At 37.3% G+C, this 20,399-nt stretch overlaps 1 protein-coding gene across 1 annotated transcript; it reads right to left on the minus strand.

The window, feature by feature from the left end:
- Positions 1 to 293: 293 nt before the first annotated feature.
- Positions 294 to 7,161, minus strand: LOC100023111 (olfactory receptor 52A5-like). Its single transcript, XM_001374716.4, has 2 exons — positions 7,008 to 7,161; positions 294 to 1,776 (listed from the first exon to the last, which is right to left on the minus strand). Exon 2 carries the CDS (start codon positions 1,694 to 1,696, stop codon positions 764 to 766), a length of 933 nt encoding a protein of 310 aa, XP_001374753.3. The 5' UTR covers positions 1,697 to 1,776; positions 7,008 to 7,161; the 3' UTR covers positions 294 to 763.
- Between the last annotated feature and the right edge of the window lie 13,238 nt (positions 7,162 to 20,399).

Below are 20,399 nucleotides of genomic sequence, written 5' to 3' on the forward strand. Positions count from 1 at the left end.
TTTAGTGATTTTTACAAATAAATCGCTACCTTCATTAGATTACAATATATCAGCTAGTATACAGAACAAATGAGCCTCTCACCAACAGTGAAATATCTCAGGCTTAGTCCAGAGGAGGAAACTCCATTCTCAAAAAAGGAAAACTGGCTAATGTCTCTAGGAAGACCAGTGGGAATTTAGGGACCTGTTGGGAGAGGATCTGGGTTTTCATATATATATATATATATATATATATATATATATATATATATATATATATATATATATATATATATATATATATTTGCCATCCAAAGTCTTTTCTCTTTCTTTTTGTTATTGTTCCCAAAGATGGTCAGGAACTACACGTGTTTTTACCTGAAGAATGAAGAAAGAAAATGTACTCTCTCATTCCAAGATTTTAGATCAACTCTGCTCTTACACAGGAAATCAGTATCGGGTCAGTATGTTTCTCACCAATGAGGAGAACCTGATTCAAATATGCCAGCTTAGACACCAGATTACGTTACAAACTTTTATATTCCCATTAAAATCTAACATATAATCTAGTACACAGTATACACAATAAATTTTGTTAAATTGAATTAAATTTATTTCTGAGTCTATTGAACTGTAACCTTTAAATCAATCATACCATGTGGTCACAAGGAGACTGCTATACTTTCCAGGAACACAGCATAACGGAGAATGATGGATATTTCTCAACAATGTTGAGAGCCAATGATGATGACCATTCAAAAATTCCTGAGGATTAGAACTGATCCTAATAGTGAAGCATTTTGATGATGCGATTCCTAATTTCCTTGGTCTTTACTCCATAGACAATGGGGTTGAGAAGAGGTGGAACCAATAGATACAGGTTAGAGAGGAGGATGTGGACATAGGGGGGGATGTGGAATCCAAACCGATGAGTGAAAAAAGAGAAGAAAGCAAGGAGATAGAATTCAAGGAAAACAAAGATGTGAGCAATGCAGGTGTTGAAGGCTTTGAGGCGGGCCTCTTTCTGGGGTAAACGGAACACTGCTATGAAGATCAAAATGTAGGACAGGGTAATGAAGATAATGTCAAAGCCCAGGATAGTAAAGGCCACAAACAGACCATAGGCCTTGTTGACCCGGATGTCATCAGCAGCCAGCTTTACAATGGCCATGTGCTCACAGTAAGTGTGGGAGATGACTGTGGTTCGGTAATGTTTCAGGCGGCATTTGATAAGCACAAGGCATGGGGCCACCAGGATAGCAGCCCTTAAGGTCACCCCAACCCCAATCTGAGTGAGCAGTTGTGGGGTGAAAATAGTAGTGTGCCTCAGGGGATCACAGATGGCCACATATCGGTCCAGAGCCATGGCCAGTAAGATGCCTGACTCTATGGACTGGAATGTGTGAATGAGCCACATTTGCAGCAGGCAGGCCTCAAAGTAGATTTCCTTCAGATGAAACCAGAAGATGCCCAACATCTTGGGGAGGATGCAAGTACTGAGGGCAATATCAGTGACCCCCAACATAGCCAAGAAGAGGTACATGGGCTTGTGGAGACTGCTTTCAGATCTAATGATGAACAGGAGCAGGTAATTTCCAACCATGGCAACGACATACATGGCACAGAATGGAATTCCAATCCAGCACTGCACAGTCTCTAGGCCAGGTATCCCAATCAGAAAAAGCAGCGATGGCATGAAGATTGTGCCATTGGCCATTAGTATGAAGGCTAAAGTACATCAGTAAAGAGACCCAAGGCTTCCTGTTGGGGTTAATCTTTCCTCTTCTGATCTGTTGACTTGAAAACCAGAAAGGTGTGTACTTAAATGATTTGTAAATCCATCTCATTAACAAATTAACATGGAACTGAAAAAGTCCAGAGGTCTTGCAACATAATCTACACATAAACCCCTTTACTCAACTCCCAGCAAGTAGTCTTCTATCTTTTGCTTGAAGACTTCCAGTAAGGGGGTACCCACTGTTTCCCAAGGTCACCCATTCTACTTCTTTAATAAAGACTTTTTCTCTTCATATCATACTTAAATTTGCTTCTTTGAAATCTCTATCAATGTTTCTAATTCTGCTCTCTGCAGCCCAATAGATCAAGTTTAATTCTTCTTCATTATGAGTTTTCAAATATTTGAAAAGAATTGTAAAGTCTCTTCTTATTAATACCTACATTTTCATTGCTAGCACAAAAATTCTAAAATGATTATTAGCTTTTTATTGCAGAGAGACAAGAACTTCACAACTCATATTGTTATGATGTTGACTAATGCAAAAAAGTTTAAGTGACTTTTCCATTCTCTTAAAATAAATATGACTGAAGCATAACATAAACCCAGTTCTTAGTGGCTTACTCTATGTATTATGCCATATTGCTTCTCATCTTCTTTTACCTAAGTAACCATAAGTATTTCCTTGAACTTATCTTTTTCTGTAGCTTCCTTTCCCCTCACCATTTCATTTACTTCTTTTTAACATGATCATCACTAACTAATCCAATTCTATGAAGCATATGGACATACTCATTGGCAATTGTAATGTTAATATATACCTCATGGAGAATTAGTGATTGAATATCTGTATTGGGAATGAATACTTTGATTTTGGGTATTAAGTATTACCTACCTATTAGTGTAGATCCTATAAATAGAAGAAAAAAGACTAAATGGACTTTCCCTCAATGCCCTTTTCCTTTAAGTCAGAGAACAGACACATGAGAAGGGACTTTGGTCTTTAGGAAACCAGAAACTGACCAATCATCTCCTGAGTTAACTAACTTCTCTGACCAAGAGACTGTAACAACAGGAGCAGGGTCAGTGGTAGGTTATAGAACGCACCTACATCCTGATTTTCTAGGATCCGAGTGTGGACCCAGCCCAGAAGAAGCAGTGTCCTGTCACTTGGCTACAATGGAATGGGAAACACATCAATAAATCACTGGAGATATTGAAACCCAGCCTGCTAGAGAATTTCTAAAGAAGGAGAATTTCTGATCCAGAACTGTCTCTGAGTTATTTTTCTCTCAACTCTGTGTTTGACTTGAAGATACCAAATGTCTGTAAGGAACAGAGGAATTCTTGGGTAGGATCACTGCTTGCAGAAAGGAGTATTGAAAACATAATCCATGGCACTGGAAGAAAAGCATATCCATGAGATGAGGTATAAATGAGATGGACTCTGTCATACTATCACTGTGAATTATTCAGATGGTGTGGGTCTCATAAAAAGGGGACTTCCTGTCTAGAAATGGCAAGAGTGTTTCTTTTTTGAAGGAAATCAGTCTCTAGAGTGGGATCATGATGCTGGAGGAATATATAATTTCCAGAGTTAATCAAGAGATTCATTGGAATATTAAGCATTTACCTACTTAGCAAACCTAAGTTGGTTTGCTAATCAGTCCAAACCACAGAGAGAAGGAAAGTTTCTCCCATTACATTGGAAGCTCTTCAAGAACAAGAAATGTATCCCCAGCATTTAAAGTGCTTGGAAAAAGTGTTTAATGCTAATTGACTGACTAATTCAAGTCTTACCTCACTCCAAACTATCTTCCATGTAGTCCCCAAAATGATTTTCCTAAAGTGCTGATCTTTCCATGTCAAATCCCTATTTGGTACTCTGGCTTCTGTGATCCAATATATAATTCTCTGGTTGACATTTAAAGCTCTTCTCAACCAGGCTCCATCCTACCATTTGTAGTTTGTTGGTCTCCATACCCTCTAACACATCTACCCGAACTTGTTTTTTAATGTTCTTTTTCCCAGCACTCCCTCTCCCCTCTCTGTGCCTTGGCACAAACTGTCCCCTAAAGCTAAAATCCTATCCCCCCTCTATTACTCTTGGAATCCCTAGTTTCCTTCATGATATGACTCAAGGATATGGTTCAACAAGATTCTTTTCTGGGTTGTTCCATCCACCCACCCAAAGGTGCCTTTTCTATTTTTAAAAATTTATTTGATGTATAGCTTTATATGAGCTTATTTCCCCTTACATTTGAATGTAAGTACCTTTAGGGCAGAGGCTAGTTCATTTTTGACTTTGTATTTCTAGTGCTTATTATACAATACCTGACAAATAAGAGGATATGGGTAGGGTCTGGACCTGTGATCTCAGTGGTAAAATGAATGTACATTCAGGTGTGGAAATTCCCTCTACTAGGTAAGGCTACCAGCTCTTCTGCAGCTTAGATTTAAGAGAATTGTCTAGAGCACTGAGAGATTGTGATTTACCCTGAGTGACTGAGTCAGTAGGTATCAGAAGTGGAACTTGAATCCAAATCTTCCTGGTCTCTAGGACACTTAATAAATGACTGATTTTCCTCTGTACCTCCTGTCCCTGGGAAAGAACTCCGTGATGTGTATTATGTATTACCAAAACTTTTTCTATCATCAGTTAATGTTAGAGGACTGAACACAAGAAACTGACATATTATCTAAACACTCCTTCCTCTGTTTACGTCACCTTAAAAGTGCAGGGAGAACTTGTCCTTTAGGTGACAAAAAGTGTTTAAGAGAAAGTAAGGGGGAAAATAAAGAAGGTCTCCTTACCTACAATTCTGTTGGAAATAACTACTGCTGTCTTGTTACCCATATTTTAAGATGGAAGATAAATACTACTGGGATTCCTCTAATCTACCCAAAGTTTATAGCATCTACTGGACTCCATAGGATTATAGATTTCAAAGGAAGAAACCGAGACTCAGAGAGGCTAAATGACATCTAAAATAAAGAAAACAAGTAATCTGACCCCATCATTGAATTTTTATGAAATTCACAACCTAACTCAGTCTCTACATCACAAGAGGTAGGGAGTTATGAGCATAAAAAAGAACAATGTGGACTGATACAACAAATTTCAGGGGAGGCTCATAACAACATATGCAAAACTGAAGGGATCTGTAAAGTTTCTCAACATCTATATGGGAATAACATGGGATTTTAGGATTAGAAGGCCACACCTGAGCCCTAAACTCATGTCCTTTCAGGCTGAGATCATAGGAGAAAGAGGAAATAAATGTATGTTATGCTGATTTGTTTTTTTTAAGTAAAACTGAATGTCTTCAGAATAGGGCTCTGATCTTTATGAATTGCAGCTCTAATGAGAAGAGGAAGACCAATGATTAATTCACTTTCCCTTGAGCTCAGTGACTAATCTGAATCTGAATATACCTAAAAGTAGGTATAACAGATGAAGTAGCTGAAAGTAGAACGGTCTTAGAGAGAAATGGGATGAAAAGAATAACCACAAAAAGAGAATAGGGACACAGAACAGGGGGTGCTGTTAAATATTATTTTCTCAGTCCTTTCAGTTCTTTTATATTGTCTGGTCATGAAAAGTACCCTTTACACTGTTACTCTATTCCACAAATCACTACCAGTCTCAGCTTTTTATTAACCTCTTCATATTTCACATTTCTTTATCTACATATACAAATCCCAAGGACTCTTCATGGAAAAGATAACAAGTTTTTTTTTTTTTCATCCCAGAATTTACCCCACTGTCTGATAACAAACCAGTATTTCAAGCATTAAAGAGAATTTACTTTTAGGTATTTGGGGATGGTTTATCAGGGAACATTCAAAGAGTAAAAGATAATAAGACTAAATGTTTCACAGTTAATTTTCCAAGAAGTTTTAATTTACTTCTGCTACTACTTCAGGACCACAAGATACTAACTTTCTCTTTTATTCTCTTTTGATAATTCTTTCTTTTTTCTTCTCAGGTAAGACTTTAATTTTAATTCATTCTAGTTATCAAGTTCTGACATCTATTTTTGCAGCCCAAATAATAGTGTTTAAGGTTCAAAGTCTAAGATGACATTATCCTTATGGTTTGATTAGGTTGGGATTTTTTTACCTCGATCCAGGGGCCAAGAAATGGGAGAGAATCTGCTGGTTGTGCCACACATCTGCCATCCAAATACCATAAAAATTGTTCCTTTCTACTTTACTCTCTCAGTTCCCTCCCCTACTTTCATCCCTGACTTCTTCATTCTATTTTGGAACTATATATACTAGGACTCAGCTGACTACAATTCTTCTCTACCATATAATGAAGAGATGATTTTTTTCCCCACAGTGCTGTTACATCTATGCCTTGGATCACACCTCCTGGGACCTTAACTGTTCAATGGTCTCATCACTCATGAGACTTCAACATCCCTAACCCCCATCAACTTCTCCTTTTACTCTGACCTCCAAACATGTTTATGTCTCCCCAATCATTAAACAAAATAAAGAGCTTTTCTTTGTACCTTGCTATTTATTCCCTCCTGTAATTTTCACTCTTATCTTAATTTGAGTCAAACTTCTCTTCCTCTAATTGCTTACTAGCTGCTAATTCAGTCTCCAGCTCAAATCAAATCTTTTGCAACAAGCCTTTCCCAGTGCCTCTTAATGTGAATGTCATTCCTTCGAGATTGTCTCTCAGACTTCATATATGTATACAGATCTTGTTTGCAGAGAATTGTTTGCACTTTGACTCTCTTGTTATATTGTGAACTCTTTGAGGACAGGGCTTGTGTGTTTTTTTTTTACTTTTCTGGTAACTCTAATATTTAGCACCCTATCTGACATATAGGGGGAACTTAATAAATAGTTAGTTACTTGGCTTGACCTGACAGAATCCTCGATATTGGGCTACCTGGTTTCATGGTGTTAACTCTACTGAAATTTCTCATTTAATAGTCAATAATAATTAACATGTATCACAAGACCAAATGGTCTGTCTCACAGAAATTTGACTTTTAAAAGAGTGAAGTGCAGCAAACAATGTTTAATCCAGAGGGGTGGATCTAACCTAGAACTCATTGTGGATTTTCAGTCATGGATCCAGCAGAGTGGGGAATGTACTGGGCATCCACAAGGGTCTTCTTGGTACCCCATACATCATAGTAATATTTAAATATCTACCTACCCTCCCATGGTTCAGGAAGTCTAGATAACAGCATTGTCCTATGTCTTCACTCCCTTCTTCTCTTGGTCCTTGCCCTCTCCTCACAGCTGGTGAGAATCAGTGGAATCTTACCTTCATTCAGGACCTGCATGAAGTCAAATCAACAAGTCTTTTAAAGTATATATGTATTTTCCAAGTGTTGTGCTATTTGACCAAGAGACTCGGTGCTTCTGGATGTCAGCAGGAATCTGGAAACTTAGACCTAAGGAGAACACTTGGCTATAAATACTAAATGAACCAAGTTACTGTGTGTTTGGGGAGGGTAAGTGGTAATTATACCAATCACCTGGGGCATTCAATAATTGTAAAGTAGGTTCTGTTTACCTCAGGACTCTCTAGAAATTCTATCTTCTTCCCCTTCTGAGGACTTTGTCCTAAACCCATTTATGTGTTGCTTCTCAGCTTCATGGATAGTTTCCTACTTCCACAATCCCAATAGTTCTATTTTCAAAGTTTGCCAGATAAGTTTCCAAACAACATCTAAGGGAATCTATTCACTCATCTCTTAGGTTCAGTGAAAGCTCAGTCTGTCTTCAAAAAATATAATAAGCTACTCCCAAGTCAATTTTACTAAAGGTGTCCTTTAAAAATAATTACTATGTGGTTAATTCTGTTTTGAGCCTATTAGGAAGAAAAACCACTGATTAAATAATCTTTGAAAACAGCACGAAAAACATCTAGTGCAACATCCCATCCTGTTCAGGAAACTACTTCATAGCTTCCATCAGAGATGGTCTTCCAGCTAATACATGAATATCTTCAATGTTGTATACTCATATCTTTATCATGTTCATGTTCCCCCTTTTCAGTCATCTATTCAGCAGGCATGGAAGAGTTCCTCTTCCCTCTATCCCTCTATAATGAAAGGACTGGCAGCCACTTTAACATTGTTTAAAGACCATGAGCAGTAGCAAAGGTTTGGATTGGGAATGGAAAAATATCCCATTTTTAAAGAAACTGCATGTAACATCTTCAAATTTTAAACTTGTCAACTTCACTTCTATGTCCAAGAGAAAAAATATCTATAATATATTACTAAAGAGGGCATTTGAACATAGGGAGAAAGAAACAGTCATCATAGAGAACCATTTTATAAAGAGCAAATGATATATGATTAAGTGCAATGCCTTTTTTGACAGTCACTAGAGTGGTATTGTTTGATGATATAGATATCCTGTACCTGGAATTTCAACAAATCATTTGAGGAAGTCTCTCACTCTATCCTTGTGGATAAGGAAGAGAGATGGCTTGTAGAAAAATAGAATATTAATATAAAACTGTAACCATTTTGCAACAAAATACACAAAAAACCCATAAGTAGACTGACATGAACTTAGAAGTTGCTAGTGGAGTATTATAGGGACCTCTCTAAACTTTGTAATATTTTTAATCCATAACTTAAAGGTATAAATAGAATACTTATCAAATTAGCAGGTGATACAAAGCTGAACTGAGGTTCTAAGCATATGGAAAGGTAGAGATAGAAACAAAAACTTCCTGAAAGTTGAAATAGAATAAAATTTCATAGAGATAAATGTATTTACACATCACTTTGGTTTGAAAAGTCAATAGAAGTAAATGCATAGTGAAGGCAGGTTTAGCTAATCAACACTATAAAAAAGATGTAATCCCAGCTTTTGGGACAAAAATCCACTATTCGATAAAAACTGCTGGGAAAATTGGAAGACAGTGTGGGAGAGATTAGGAATTGATAAACACCTGACACCCTACACCAAGATAAATTCAAAATGGGTGAAAGACTTAAACATAAAGAAGGAAACCATAAGTAAATTGGGTAAACACAGAATAGTATACATGTCAGATGTTTGGGAGGGGAAAGACTTTAAAACCAAGCAAGACATAGAAAGAATCACAAAATGTAAAATAAATAATTTCTACTACAACAAATTAAAAAGCTTTTGTACAAATAGAACCAATGTAACTAAAATCAGAATGGAAACAACAAATTGGGGAAAAAATCTTCATAGAAACCTCTGACAAAGGTTTAATTACTCAAATTTATAAACAGCTAAATCAATTGTACAAAAAATCAAGCTATTCTCCAATTGATAAATGGGCAAGAGACATGGATAGGCAGTTCCCAGATAAAGAAATCAAAACTATTAACAAGCACATGAAGAAGTGTTCTAAATCTCTTATAATCAGAGAGATGCAAATCAAAACAACTCTGAGGTATCACCTCACACCTAGCAGATTGGCTAACATAACAGCAAAGGAAAGTAATGAATGCTGGAGGGGATGTGGCAAAGTAGGGACATTAATTCATTGCTGGTGGAGTTGTGAACTGATCCAACCATTCTGGAGGGCAATTTGGAACTATGCCCAAAGGGTGATAAAAGACTGTCTGCCCTTTGATCCAGCCATAGCACTGCTGGGTCTGTACCCCAAAGAGATAATGGAGAAAAAGACTTGGACAAGAATATTCATAGATGCCCTCTTTGTGGTAGCCAAAAATTGGAAAACAAGGGGATGCCCATCAATTGGGGAATGGCTGAACAAATTGTGGTATATGTTGGTGATGGAATACTATTGTGCAAAAAGGAATAATAAAGTGGAGGAATTCAATGGAGACTGGAATGACCTCCAGGAAGTGATGCAGAGCGAGAGGAGTAGAACCAGGAGAACATTGTACACAGAGACTAATACACTGTGGTATAATCGAACGTAATGGACTTCTCCATTAGTGGCGGCGTAATGTCCCTGAACAATCTGCAGGGATCTAGGAGAAAAAACACTATTCATAAGCAGAGGACAAACTGTGGGAGTAGAAACACTGAGGAAAAGCAACTGCCTGACTACGGTGGTTGAGGGGACGTGACAGAGGGGAGACTCTAAACGAATACTCTAATGGAAATACTAACAACATGGCAATGGGTTCGAATCAAGAACACATGTGATACCCAGTGGAATCATACATCAGCTATGGGGGGTGGGAGGAGGAAAAGAAAATGATCTTTGTCTTTAATGAATAATGCTTGGAAATGATCAAATAAAATATTATAAAATTAAAAAAAGATGCAAGTTTTGTTTGTCATTTTGGACACATTTTGGGATTAATATGTGTCCAATATGACCTAATAATTAGGAAAACTCATGTGATTTTTAGCTTACATTGCTCTACTTTGATCCAATATGAAGACTTCTGAAAAATAATGGTCAATTCTAGGGTCAACATTTAAGATAGATATTAGTAACTAGAATGAGAATAGAGGGAGGTTATCACAATGATAAAGGTTTTGAAGATGTTGGCATACAAGTATTTACTGAAAGAATCAGGCATATTTAATAGGATGAAAAATAACAAAAATAATATGCTAGAAATGGAGGTTTTCTTCCTGAAAATGAAAGAGAGATTGCCTTTATCCTGATTTAGAAGGGAAACCAAGTAGCAGTGGCTAGAATTGAAAGCAGGGCAGCTAGGTGACTAAGTGGTTAGAGAACTAAGTCTGGGAATGGATGGGAGGCCCTTGGTTTAAATCCAGCCTCAGACATTTCCTAGATGTGTGACTCTGAGCAAGTCATTTAACTCCAATTGCCTAGCCCTTACCACTACCTATTACAATTCCAAGATAGAAGTTCAGTTTTTTGTTTGTTTGTTTGTTTTAGAAGGGAAAGAAGAAGGTGGAAGAAGAGGAAAATGAAGAGGTATATTTCACAGCCCAGGCAAACTTCTGAACAATCAGAGCTGTCCAAAAATGGGAAAGACTTCCTCAGGAAGTAATGGTTTAATTATCAACAGATATTTTTAGTCATTTATGAATAATTATTAGTCAGTTATTATGTAGGAGAAGGTTTTGTAAGGATAATTTTAGGGTTCTGACCTAACCAAAATTAATTTGGTTGCCCAAGAAAATCTCAAATAAGATACCCAAGTTAGTTTGGAAATTTATGGTTATTTTAATTAATATAGAGGGAAGGAATTAAGGAGACTAGAGAGAAAGAGGGTATAGGATTTCTCCCGCCTGGCCTGGGCCAGGGGTAGTTCAAAGATCTCTGACACAAGGTCTCTCAAGAAGATTAGAGGCTTTTCTAAGAGGATAGTGTTTGGAAGGTAAAGGAGAAAAGAATCAGCCTAAACTCTGAGAAAGCTCAGTGAAGTTGCCTCACCTGAACTAGGCTACTTTCCCAGTATAGTATCAAAGAAAACTCACAACCAAACTGGGACAATAGCCACCATACCAAGATGCCGAAATGCTCAGCAAGCTGCTGCCAGAGCCACCTCTCCACAGAAAGAGACTGGAGAGAGGAAGTGACGCAAAACATATAGACAGTTTTTACATCACTTTCCTTCATCTCATATGTACAAATGGTAGCTTAACCTTGACTTAGGACAGCCCAGGGGTCTGTCAGTTGTTTCTGATTTGTCATTTGCTAGCACATGTCTGTCATAGGCCATCCTCCTAAATACTTAATCCTTAAGTATGGGTGTAGACATTCCTGTTTTTATTAGACTAGGTAGGGTGGAGTAATCTAAAGTTCACAGTTTGTTCATATGTTTGCTGGAGAAACAGCAGAAAGAGAAAATATGTTTGTAGAATACTTGCCAAGAGATCCAACAAAACAAAATGAACCTGAGGATATTGAAAGATGAAAATAGATCAGGAAATAAAAATGGAAAAGACACACAAAGACTTTTATACATAAAAACTTCTAGACTCTTATCTCCATCAATCCACCACATTTGAACTCCAAGAATCATGGTTCTGAATGAGAGGCATGACAAAGTAAAAATATTACTGGAGAAAACAAAGATAGGCAAAAGTTGCTGAACCATTCCAAGCATACACAGAAAAAGTTGACGCTAGAGGTGACATAATTTTGATATTATTGAAGAAGCTATCCTGAAGCTACTTGAAAAGGGAAAAAAAATCAAAAATGAAAAATTGTAGAAATTGTTAGCAAGAAACAATTATAATGGAAAGAATATTAAATACTGAATTATATATACTTTATTATTCCTAAAATTTATATAATAATGGAAATATACATAGAAATCATCTTAAATGAAGTGTGAAAAGGGAAAAGTCAGGCTTTTGACAATGATATTCTATATAGGACATATTTACTGCTGCTCAATTAAGCGAATGGTTCAGAGAACATATAATTCCTGCTTATTATTGTTTGACTATATGAATACATTTGACAAATTAAAGAAATATACCAAACTAAAAGGCTTTTCTCCACTATGTCTTTCCCATGTTTTTGTTGAAGTTTCATTGAAAGATCTAGATTCAAAGATAACTTTGTTCAGACCCTCTAATTGTGAGTAACAAATGATGTAAAAACTAGGAGACATATATTGATTAAAGGTCTTTGCTGCCATCATTGATGAAGTCCAGAGCACAGTCTAAATATGAACATTAACTATAAATGAAGAGAGCTTTCTTTTTTTAATATATTTTATTTGATTATTTCCAAGCATTATTCATTAAAGACATAGATCATTTTCTTTTCCTCCCCCCACCCCCCATAGCTGACATGTAAATCCACTGGGCATTACATGTTTTCTTGATTTGAACCCATTGCTTTGTTGATAATATTTGCATTAGAGTGTTCATTTAGAGTCTCTCCTCTGTCATGTCCCCTCAACCGCTATATTCAGGCAGTTGCTTTTCCTCGGTGTTTCCACTCCCATAGTTTATCCTTTGCTTATGAAAAGTGTTTTTTTCTCCTAGATCCCTACAAATTGTTCAGGGACATTACACCACCATTAATGGAGAAGTCCATTATGTTCGATTGTTCCACAGTGTATTAGTCTCTGTGTACAATGTTCTCCTGGTTCTGCTCCTCTCGCTCTGCATCACTTCCTGGAGGTCATTCCAGTCTCCATGGAATTCCTCCACTTTATTATTCCTTTTTGCACAATAGTATTCCATCACCAACATATACCACAATTTGCTCAGCCATTCCCCAATTGATGGGCATCCCCTCGTTTTCCAGTTTTTGGCCACCACAAAGAGCGCAACTATGAATATTTTTGTACAAGTCTTTTTGTCCATTATCTCTTTGGGGTACAGACCCAGCAGTGCTATGGCTGGATCAAAGGGTAGATATTCTTTTGTCGCCCTTTGGGCATAGTTCCAAATTGCCCTCCAAAATGGTTGGATCAGTTCACAACTCCACCAGCAATGAATTAATGTCCCTACTTTGCCACATCCCCTCCAGCATTCATTACTTTCCTTTGCTGTTATGTTAGCCAATCTGCTAGGTGTGAGGTGATACCTCAGAGTTGTTTTGATTTGCATCTCTCTGATTATAAGAGATTTAGAACACTTCTTCATGTGCTTGTTAATAGTTTTGATTTCTTTATCTGAGAACTGCCTATCCATGTCCCTTGCCCATTTATCAATTGGAGAATGGCTTGATTTTTTGTACAATTGATTTAGCTCTTTATAAATATGAGTGATTAAACCTTTGTCAGAGGTTTCTATGAAGATTTTTTCCCAATTTGTTGTTTCCCTTCTGATTTTAGTTACATTGGTTTTGTTTGTACAAAAGCTTTTTAGTTTGATGTAGTCAAAATTATTTATTTTACATTTTGTGATTCTTTCTATGTCTTGCTTGGTTTTAAAGCCTTTCCCCTCCCAAACATCTGACATGTATACTATTCTGTGTTTACCCAATTTACTTATGGTTTCCTTCTTTATGTTTAAGTCACTCACCCATTTTGAATTTATTTTGGTGTAGGGTGTGAGGTGTTGATCTATTCCTAGTCTCTCCCACACTGTCTTCCAATTTTCCCAGCAGTTTTTATCGAATAGTGGATTTTTGTCCCAAAAGCTGGGATCTTTGGGTTTATCATATACTGTCTTACTGAGGTCGCTTTCCCCCAGTCTATTCCACTGATCTTCCTTTCTGTTTCTTAGCCAGTACCAAATTGTTTTGATGACTGCTGCTTTGTAATATAGTTTAAGGTCAGGGACTGCAAGGCCCCCATCATATGTGTTTTTTTTTCATTATTTCCCTGGATATCCTTGATCTTTTGTTCTTCCAAATGAACTTTGTTATGGTTTTTTTCTAAATCAGTGAAGAAGTATTTTGGTAGTTCAATGGGTATGGCACTAAATAGATAAATAAGTTTGGGTAGGATGGTCATTTTTATTATATTGGCTCGTCCTATCCATGAGCAGTTAATGTTTTTCCATTTGTTCAAGTCTAGTTTTAGTTGTGTGGCGAGTGTTTTCTAGTTGTGTTCATATAGTTCCTGTGTTTGTCTTGGGAGGTAGATTCCTAGGTATTTTATTTTGTCTAAGGTGATTTTGAATGGGATTTCTCTTTTTAGTTCTTGCTGCTGAGCTGTGTTGGAGATATATAGAAAAGCTGATGATTTATGTGGGTTTATTTTGTATCCTGCAACTTTGCTAAAGTTGTTGATTATTTCAATTAACTTTTTGGTTGAATCTCTAGGATTCTTTAAGTAGACCATCATGTCATCTGCAAAGAGTGATAACTTGGTCTCCTCCTTGCCTATTTTGATGCCTTCAATTTCTTTTTCTTCTCTAATTGCTACTGCTAGTGTTTCTAATACAATGTCAAATAGTAGAGGTGATAATGGGCATCCTTGTTTCACTCCTGATCTTATTGGGAATGCATCTAGTTTATCCCTCTTGCAGATGATATTAGCTGATGGTTTTAGATATATACTGTTTATTATTTTTAGGAATGACCCTTCTATTCCTATGCTTTCTAGTGTTTTTAATAGGAATGGGTGTTGTATTTTATCAAATGCTTTTTCTGCATCTATTGAGATAATCATGTGGTTCTTGCTAGTTTGCTTGTTGATGTGGTCAATTATGTGGATGATTTTCCTAATGTTGAACCAGCCCTGCATCCCTGGTATAAATCCTACTTGATCATGGTGAATGATCCTTCTGATCACTTGCTGGAGTCTTTTTGCTAGTATCCTATTTAAGATTTTTGCATCTATATTCATTAGGGAGATTGGTCTATAGATTTTTTTCTCTGTTTTTGACCTTCCTGGTTTTGGAATCAGTACCATGTTTGTGTCATAAAAGGAGTTTGATAGAACTCCCTCTTTGCTTATTATGTCAAATAGTTTGTATAGTATTGGGATTAACTGTTCTCTGAATGTTTGATAGAATTCACTGGTGAATCCATCAGGCCCTGGGGATTTTTTATTAGGAAGTTCTTTGATGGCTTGTTGGATTTCATTTTCTGATATAGGATTATTTAAGAATTCTATTTCCTCTTCTGTTAGTCTAGGCAGTTTGTATTTTTGTATATATTCATCCATTTCTCCTAAATTGGTGTATTTATTGCCATATAATTTGGCAAAGTAATTTCTAATGATTGCCTTAATTTCCTCTTCATCAGAGGTGCTGTCCCCCTTTTCATCTTTAATGCAGTTAATTTGCTTTTCTTCCTTCCTTTTTTTTATTAGATTGAACAGTACCTTGTCTATTTTGCTTGTTTTTTCAAAGTACCAGCTTCTTGTCTTATTTATTAAATCAATAGTCCTGACACTTTCAATTTTATTAATTTCTCCCTTAATTTTTAGGATTTCTAGTTTGGTTTTCTGCTGGGGGGTTTTAATTTGATCGCTTTCGAGTTTTTTCATTTGCATTTCCAATTGATTGATCTCTGCTCTCCCTTGTTTGTTAATATAAGCATTCAGGGATATGAATTTGCCTCTGATTACCACTTTGACTGCATCCCAAAAGGTTTGAAAGGATGTCTCCCCATTGTCATTTTCCTCGATGAAATTATTAATTGTTTCTATGATTTCTTCTTTAACTAAAAGGTTTTGGAGTATCATATTGTTTAATTTCCAATTGGTTTTAGATTCGGTTTTCCATGTACCATTACTAATCATTATTTTTATTGCCTTGTGATCTGAGAAGGCTGCATTCATTATTTCTGCTTTTCTGCATTTGTGTGCTATGTTTCTGTGACCTAATGTATGGTCAATTTTTGTGAATGTGCCATGTGGTGCTGAGAAGAAGGTGTATTCCTTTTTATCCCTATTTATTTTTCTCCATATGTCTATTAATTCTAATTTTTCTAAGATTTCATTCACTTCTTTTACCTCTTTCTTATTTATTTTTTGATTTGATTTATCTAAATTTGATAATGGTTGGTTTAAGTCTCCCACTAGTATGGTTTTATTGTCTATTTCTTCCTTCAATTCTCCTAGTTTCTCCATTAGAAATTTGGGTGCTATATTATTTGGTGCATACATGTTGATTAATGATATTTCCTCATTGTCTAAAGTCCCTTTTAACAAAATATAATTACCTTCCCTATCCCTTTTGATCAGGTCTATTTTTGTTTTGGCTTTATCAGATATCATGATTACCACTCCTGCCTTCTTTCTATCAGTTGAGGCCCAGAAGGTCTTACTCCATCCTTTAATTCTGACCTTGTGGGTGTCAACCCGCCTCATGTGTGTTTCTTGAAGACAACATATGGTAGGGTTTTGGATTCTAATCCATTCTGCTATTTGTCTATGTTTTATGGGTGAGTTCATCCCATTCACTTTCAAAGTTATGATTGTCATTTGTGGACTCCATGGCATTTTGATAGCCTTCCATAATTCTAACCTTTTCTTCTTCGGCTCTACCTTTTAGTCCAGTGATTTACTTTGAATCAGTCCCCCTTGTCCCCTCCCTTGATGTTTCCCTTTTTATTCCCTCCCTTTTTGTCCCTCCCTTTCCCCCCTCTCTTTCCCTCCCTTTTTGTTCTCCCTCTCCCCCGCCCCCCTTTGGTTTTCCCTTCTCCCTACCCTTGTTGGGTAAGATAGAATTCAAGATCCCAATGGATCTGGATGTTTTTCCCTCTCAGAGTTGATTTCCCTGAGATTAAGGTTTAAGTAAAAAAACCCCTCTCTTCCTCTCCTTCTTATAGGAGTTTCCTTCCCCTCCCCTTCCCATGTGAATCTTTGTGTGAGAATGATTATTCTATTTGGTCTTTCTTTACCCCCTATTTATACATTACATTTTCCCCACATATTAGTATACATAGATTGATATAAATGTAGTCCTTATAGAAGAGAGTTTGAGTAAAAGAAGAAGATAACATTTTTCCCCTTTCCTTAATATTTACCTTTTCAGGTATTCCTTGCTCTTTGATTTTCGGTATCAAACTTTCCACAGAGCTCTGGTCTTTTCTTTGCAAAAAGTTGGAAGTCTTCTATTTTGTTGAATGTCCATACTTTCCCTTGGAAGTATATAGTCAGTTTTGCTGGGTAGCTGATTCTTGATTTGAAGACCCAGCTCTCTTGCCTTTCTGAAGATCATGTTCCATGCCTTACGATCATTCAGAGTAGAACTTGCAAGGTCTTGTGTGACCCTGATTGGCATTCCTTTATATCTAAATTGTCTTTTTCTGGCTTCCTGTAGGATTTTTTCTTTTGTTTGATAGCTTAGGAATTTGGTAATTACATTCCTGGGAGTTGTCTTTTGGGGGTTTAGTGTAGAAGGTGTTCTGTGAGCTTTGTCAGTGGCTGTATTGCCTCCTTGTTCTAGAATCTCTGGGCAATTTTCTTTGATTATATCTTGTATCCCAATGTCCAGTTTGGTGTTTATTTCTGGCTTTTCTGGAAGTCCAATTACTCTTAAATTATCTCTTCTCCCTCTATTTTCCAGATCTGTCACCTTGTTGGTGAGATATTTTATGTTCTCTTCTAATTTCTTGGTATTTTGGCTTTGCTTTATTAATTCTTGCTCTTTTACACAATCGTTGTCTTCCAGCTGCCTGATTCTGGCCTTTAAAGCCTGGTTTTCCTTTTCAGTTTCATCACACCGGTTTTGTAGATGCGTGAATTTCTTTTGCATTATTTCCCACTTTTCCTCCCAGAGGGCTTCCATCTTTTTGGTCATTTCTGATTCAAATTCTTCATGTGTTTGTGGAGAGTTTCCATTTCCTTTGGAAGGTTTCGGGGCATTTTCTTATGCATCGTCTTCTATCTCCTCTGTATTTTGTATTTTGGTTCCATAGAATGTGTCCAAAGTCGCCCCTTTCTTCTTATTTTTCTTGGGATTTTGGGGCTTCTGTGCTTCTGTGGAGTTTGCCATCTCTGAATGGGGAGGATTAGCTTTTCTTATCTCTGTCTGGTGTTCAGAGGCTTTAGTCCTGGGCAGATTGTCGGTTCTATGAGCTTTCCTTGGGTTAAATTGAGTATGGGCAATGACTTTCACTGGAACTGGAATGGAAGGGTCGGACCAGGGGGCCACACTCTCCCCCGGTTCTCTCTGCTTCCCTGCTGCTAAGGTGCCCGCTCGACTGGACTGGGTTGGGTTGCTTTCCGGAAGTTGCCTTCAGAATAGCTGGCCGTGAGGCTGTTTTGTCGGCCCTGAGGGTTGCTGTTGTTTCAGAGGACCCTGCTCTCTGAGGAGGGGATGGGCCATGGCTTCCCGGAGCTCTGAGGGTAGTGACTTTCAGTGAGACTCCAATAGAAGAATCCAGCCCGTGAGGCTGTCTTGCCCGCCCTGAGGGTTGCTGTTGTTTCAGAGGACCCTGCTCTCTGCGGAGGAAGGAGCCACGGCTTCCAGGAGCTCCGAGGGCAGTGACTTTAACTGAGACTTGGATAGCAGGATCCAGCCCGTGAGGCTGTCTTGCCCTCCATGAGGGTTGCTGTTGTTTCAGACGACCCTGCTCTCTGCGGGGGGAGCTCCGAGGGCAGTTACTTTCACTGGGACTGGGATAGAAGGCCCTGAGGGTTGTTGTTGTTTTAGAGGACCCTGCTCTCTGGGGCTGTGGCTTCCCAGAGCCTTGGACTCTGCGCTCCTACCCCTTAGGTCCAAGTGATCTCGGGTTCTGGCTTTTGAGGGGGGCAGTACCTTTTAATCCATGTCCAGGTCCAGGAGGAGGGTTCCCAGGGTCTATGCTGTTGATTGTTTTGAGTTTTGGCGCCTTAGGAGCTTATAGTTTGAGATCCGTCGGGAAGGGTTTTCCGGAGATCTGAACTTTAGCTTTCTCTAAGCCTCCATCTTGACTGGAAGTCCTGAAGAGAGCTTTCTGATGCTCATGTTTTTAGATGAAATCATGCTGACTTCCTGCAAGCCCTGGAACCCTACAAAGACAACTGACTGAGAATCATAATTACTCATAAGAATCTGTCCTATATAAACAGAAAAATCAAATACAAAAGCCAATGAACAAAAATACCTTATGAATGAATGACTCATTCTGTTCTTCAAAGAAACTATAACCCTTTTAAAAATCTGATTTTCATTTATCCATTATTTAAATGTGGTTGTTGACATTCAAACAAATATTTCATAATTTTAATTGAATTTATATGAATATACTACATTTTCCTTTTGGAAATAACTTGTTCTGCTAATCTATAGGAGAATGAATATGTATACATATATACATACATATAATATTTATATATGACTATATATGTATATGAAGGCATAGATCTATACATATATTATTTCTGTGAATCTATATATTTCAGATATTGTAATAATTAAAATGGGTTTGACAAACATAAGAATTTAAAAATAGTGTTGTGGTCACTGTTTATAATAATTAACTCTTAAATCAAAAGGCTGTTAGTAGCTTTAGTAGCTTTATTACAGCAAGGTAGACATAATAATAGGAGGAAATGTAGAAAGGAGGTAAAAGGCATTGCCTAGCTAAATTCCCTAAGTTTGGATCCAAAGAAATCTAGCTCAATTCGACAAAGGCTCCCTCAGGTCCCAGTCTCCAACCAGGAATCATGGTAGTCTCTTCAGAAAGAGTCTTACCAGTGCAGAATCAATTTCTAATGCAGAAGTCCAAGGCAGAAGACTCCCTCCAATACAGAAGATCCTCCAATGCAGAAGAAGCCCAGCAAGAGCCACCAAGGCAGCAGAATGCCCTCAGCTGGCTTTTATAAGCAGTTTTCGCCTCCTCAATTTTTGTCTCTTTGGTTTCTAGTTTCTTTCACTGTCTATTGCATCTCAGGAACCAATCATGGTCTCTCAATTTGCCTAGCACTGAAGTGGGGGATGAGGGGGAAAGGGAAGGGGTGGAGGCAGTGCTTGTGGTATTTTAGGACTAAGTGTTAATGACTAAGTAAGTGTGAAAAGGGGGCCAGGAGAGCTCCAAGTTCTTGATTAAGTTAAAATAAACAAAAAGAGTTTAAATTATCTTTCATAACATGTATAAATACACTAAGACTTAGGACAATAACCTGCACCCAGAATTGAAAAAAAAAGAAAAATTAGTAGAATTGCTTTTGACAAACACTATAATGATTGTAATGATCTTATACTTCTTCCTAAAACAAATTATCACCTGCTTTTAATTTTTTGTGACTTTTTTTTGTCTACAACACCCCATTCTATGAATTTATCAAGAAAAAAAAGTAAAAGTGAATGTCTAATTACATAACAAACATACTGTTTCCCTAGTTCCCTACATCTCTACCAAAAAAAAATTTGAATATCTTTATCTCACATTCTGCAGGACAAATATATTCCCTCCAATTAT

The sequence above is a fragment of the Monodelphis domestica genome, chromosome 4 (assembly GCF_027887165.1).
Source record: "Monodelphis domestica isolate mMonDom1 chromosome 4, mMonDom1.pri, whole genome shotgun sequence".
Lineage (NCBI taxonomy): Eukaryota > Metazoa > Chordata > Mammalia > Didelphimorphia > Didelphidae > Monodelphis > Monodelphis domestica.

Excerpts from the sequence above, each read along its gene's own strand:
- LOC100023111 (XM_001374716.4), bottom strand. The coding sequence starts at position 1,696 with ATGGCCAATGGCACAATCTTCATGCCATCGCTGCTTTTTCTGATTGGG.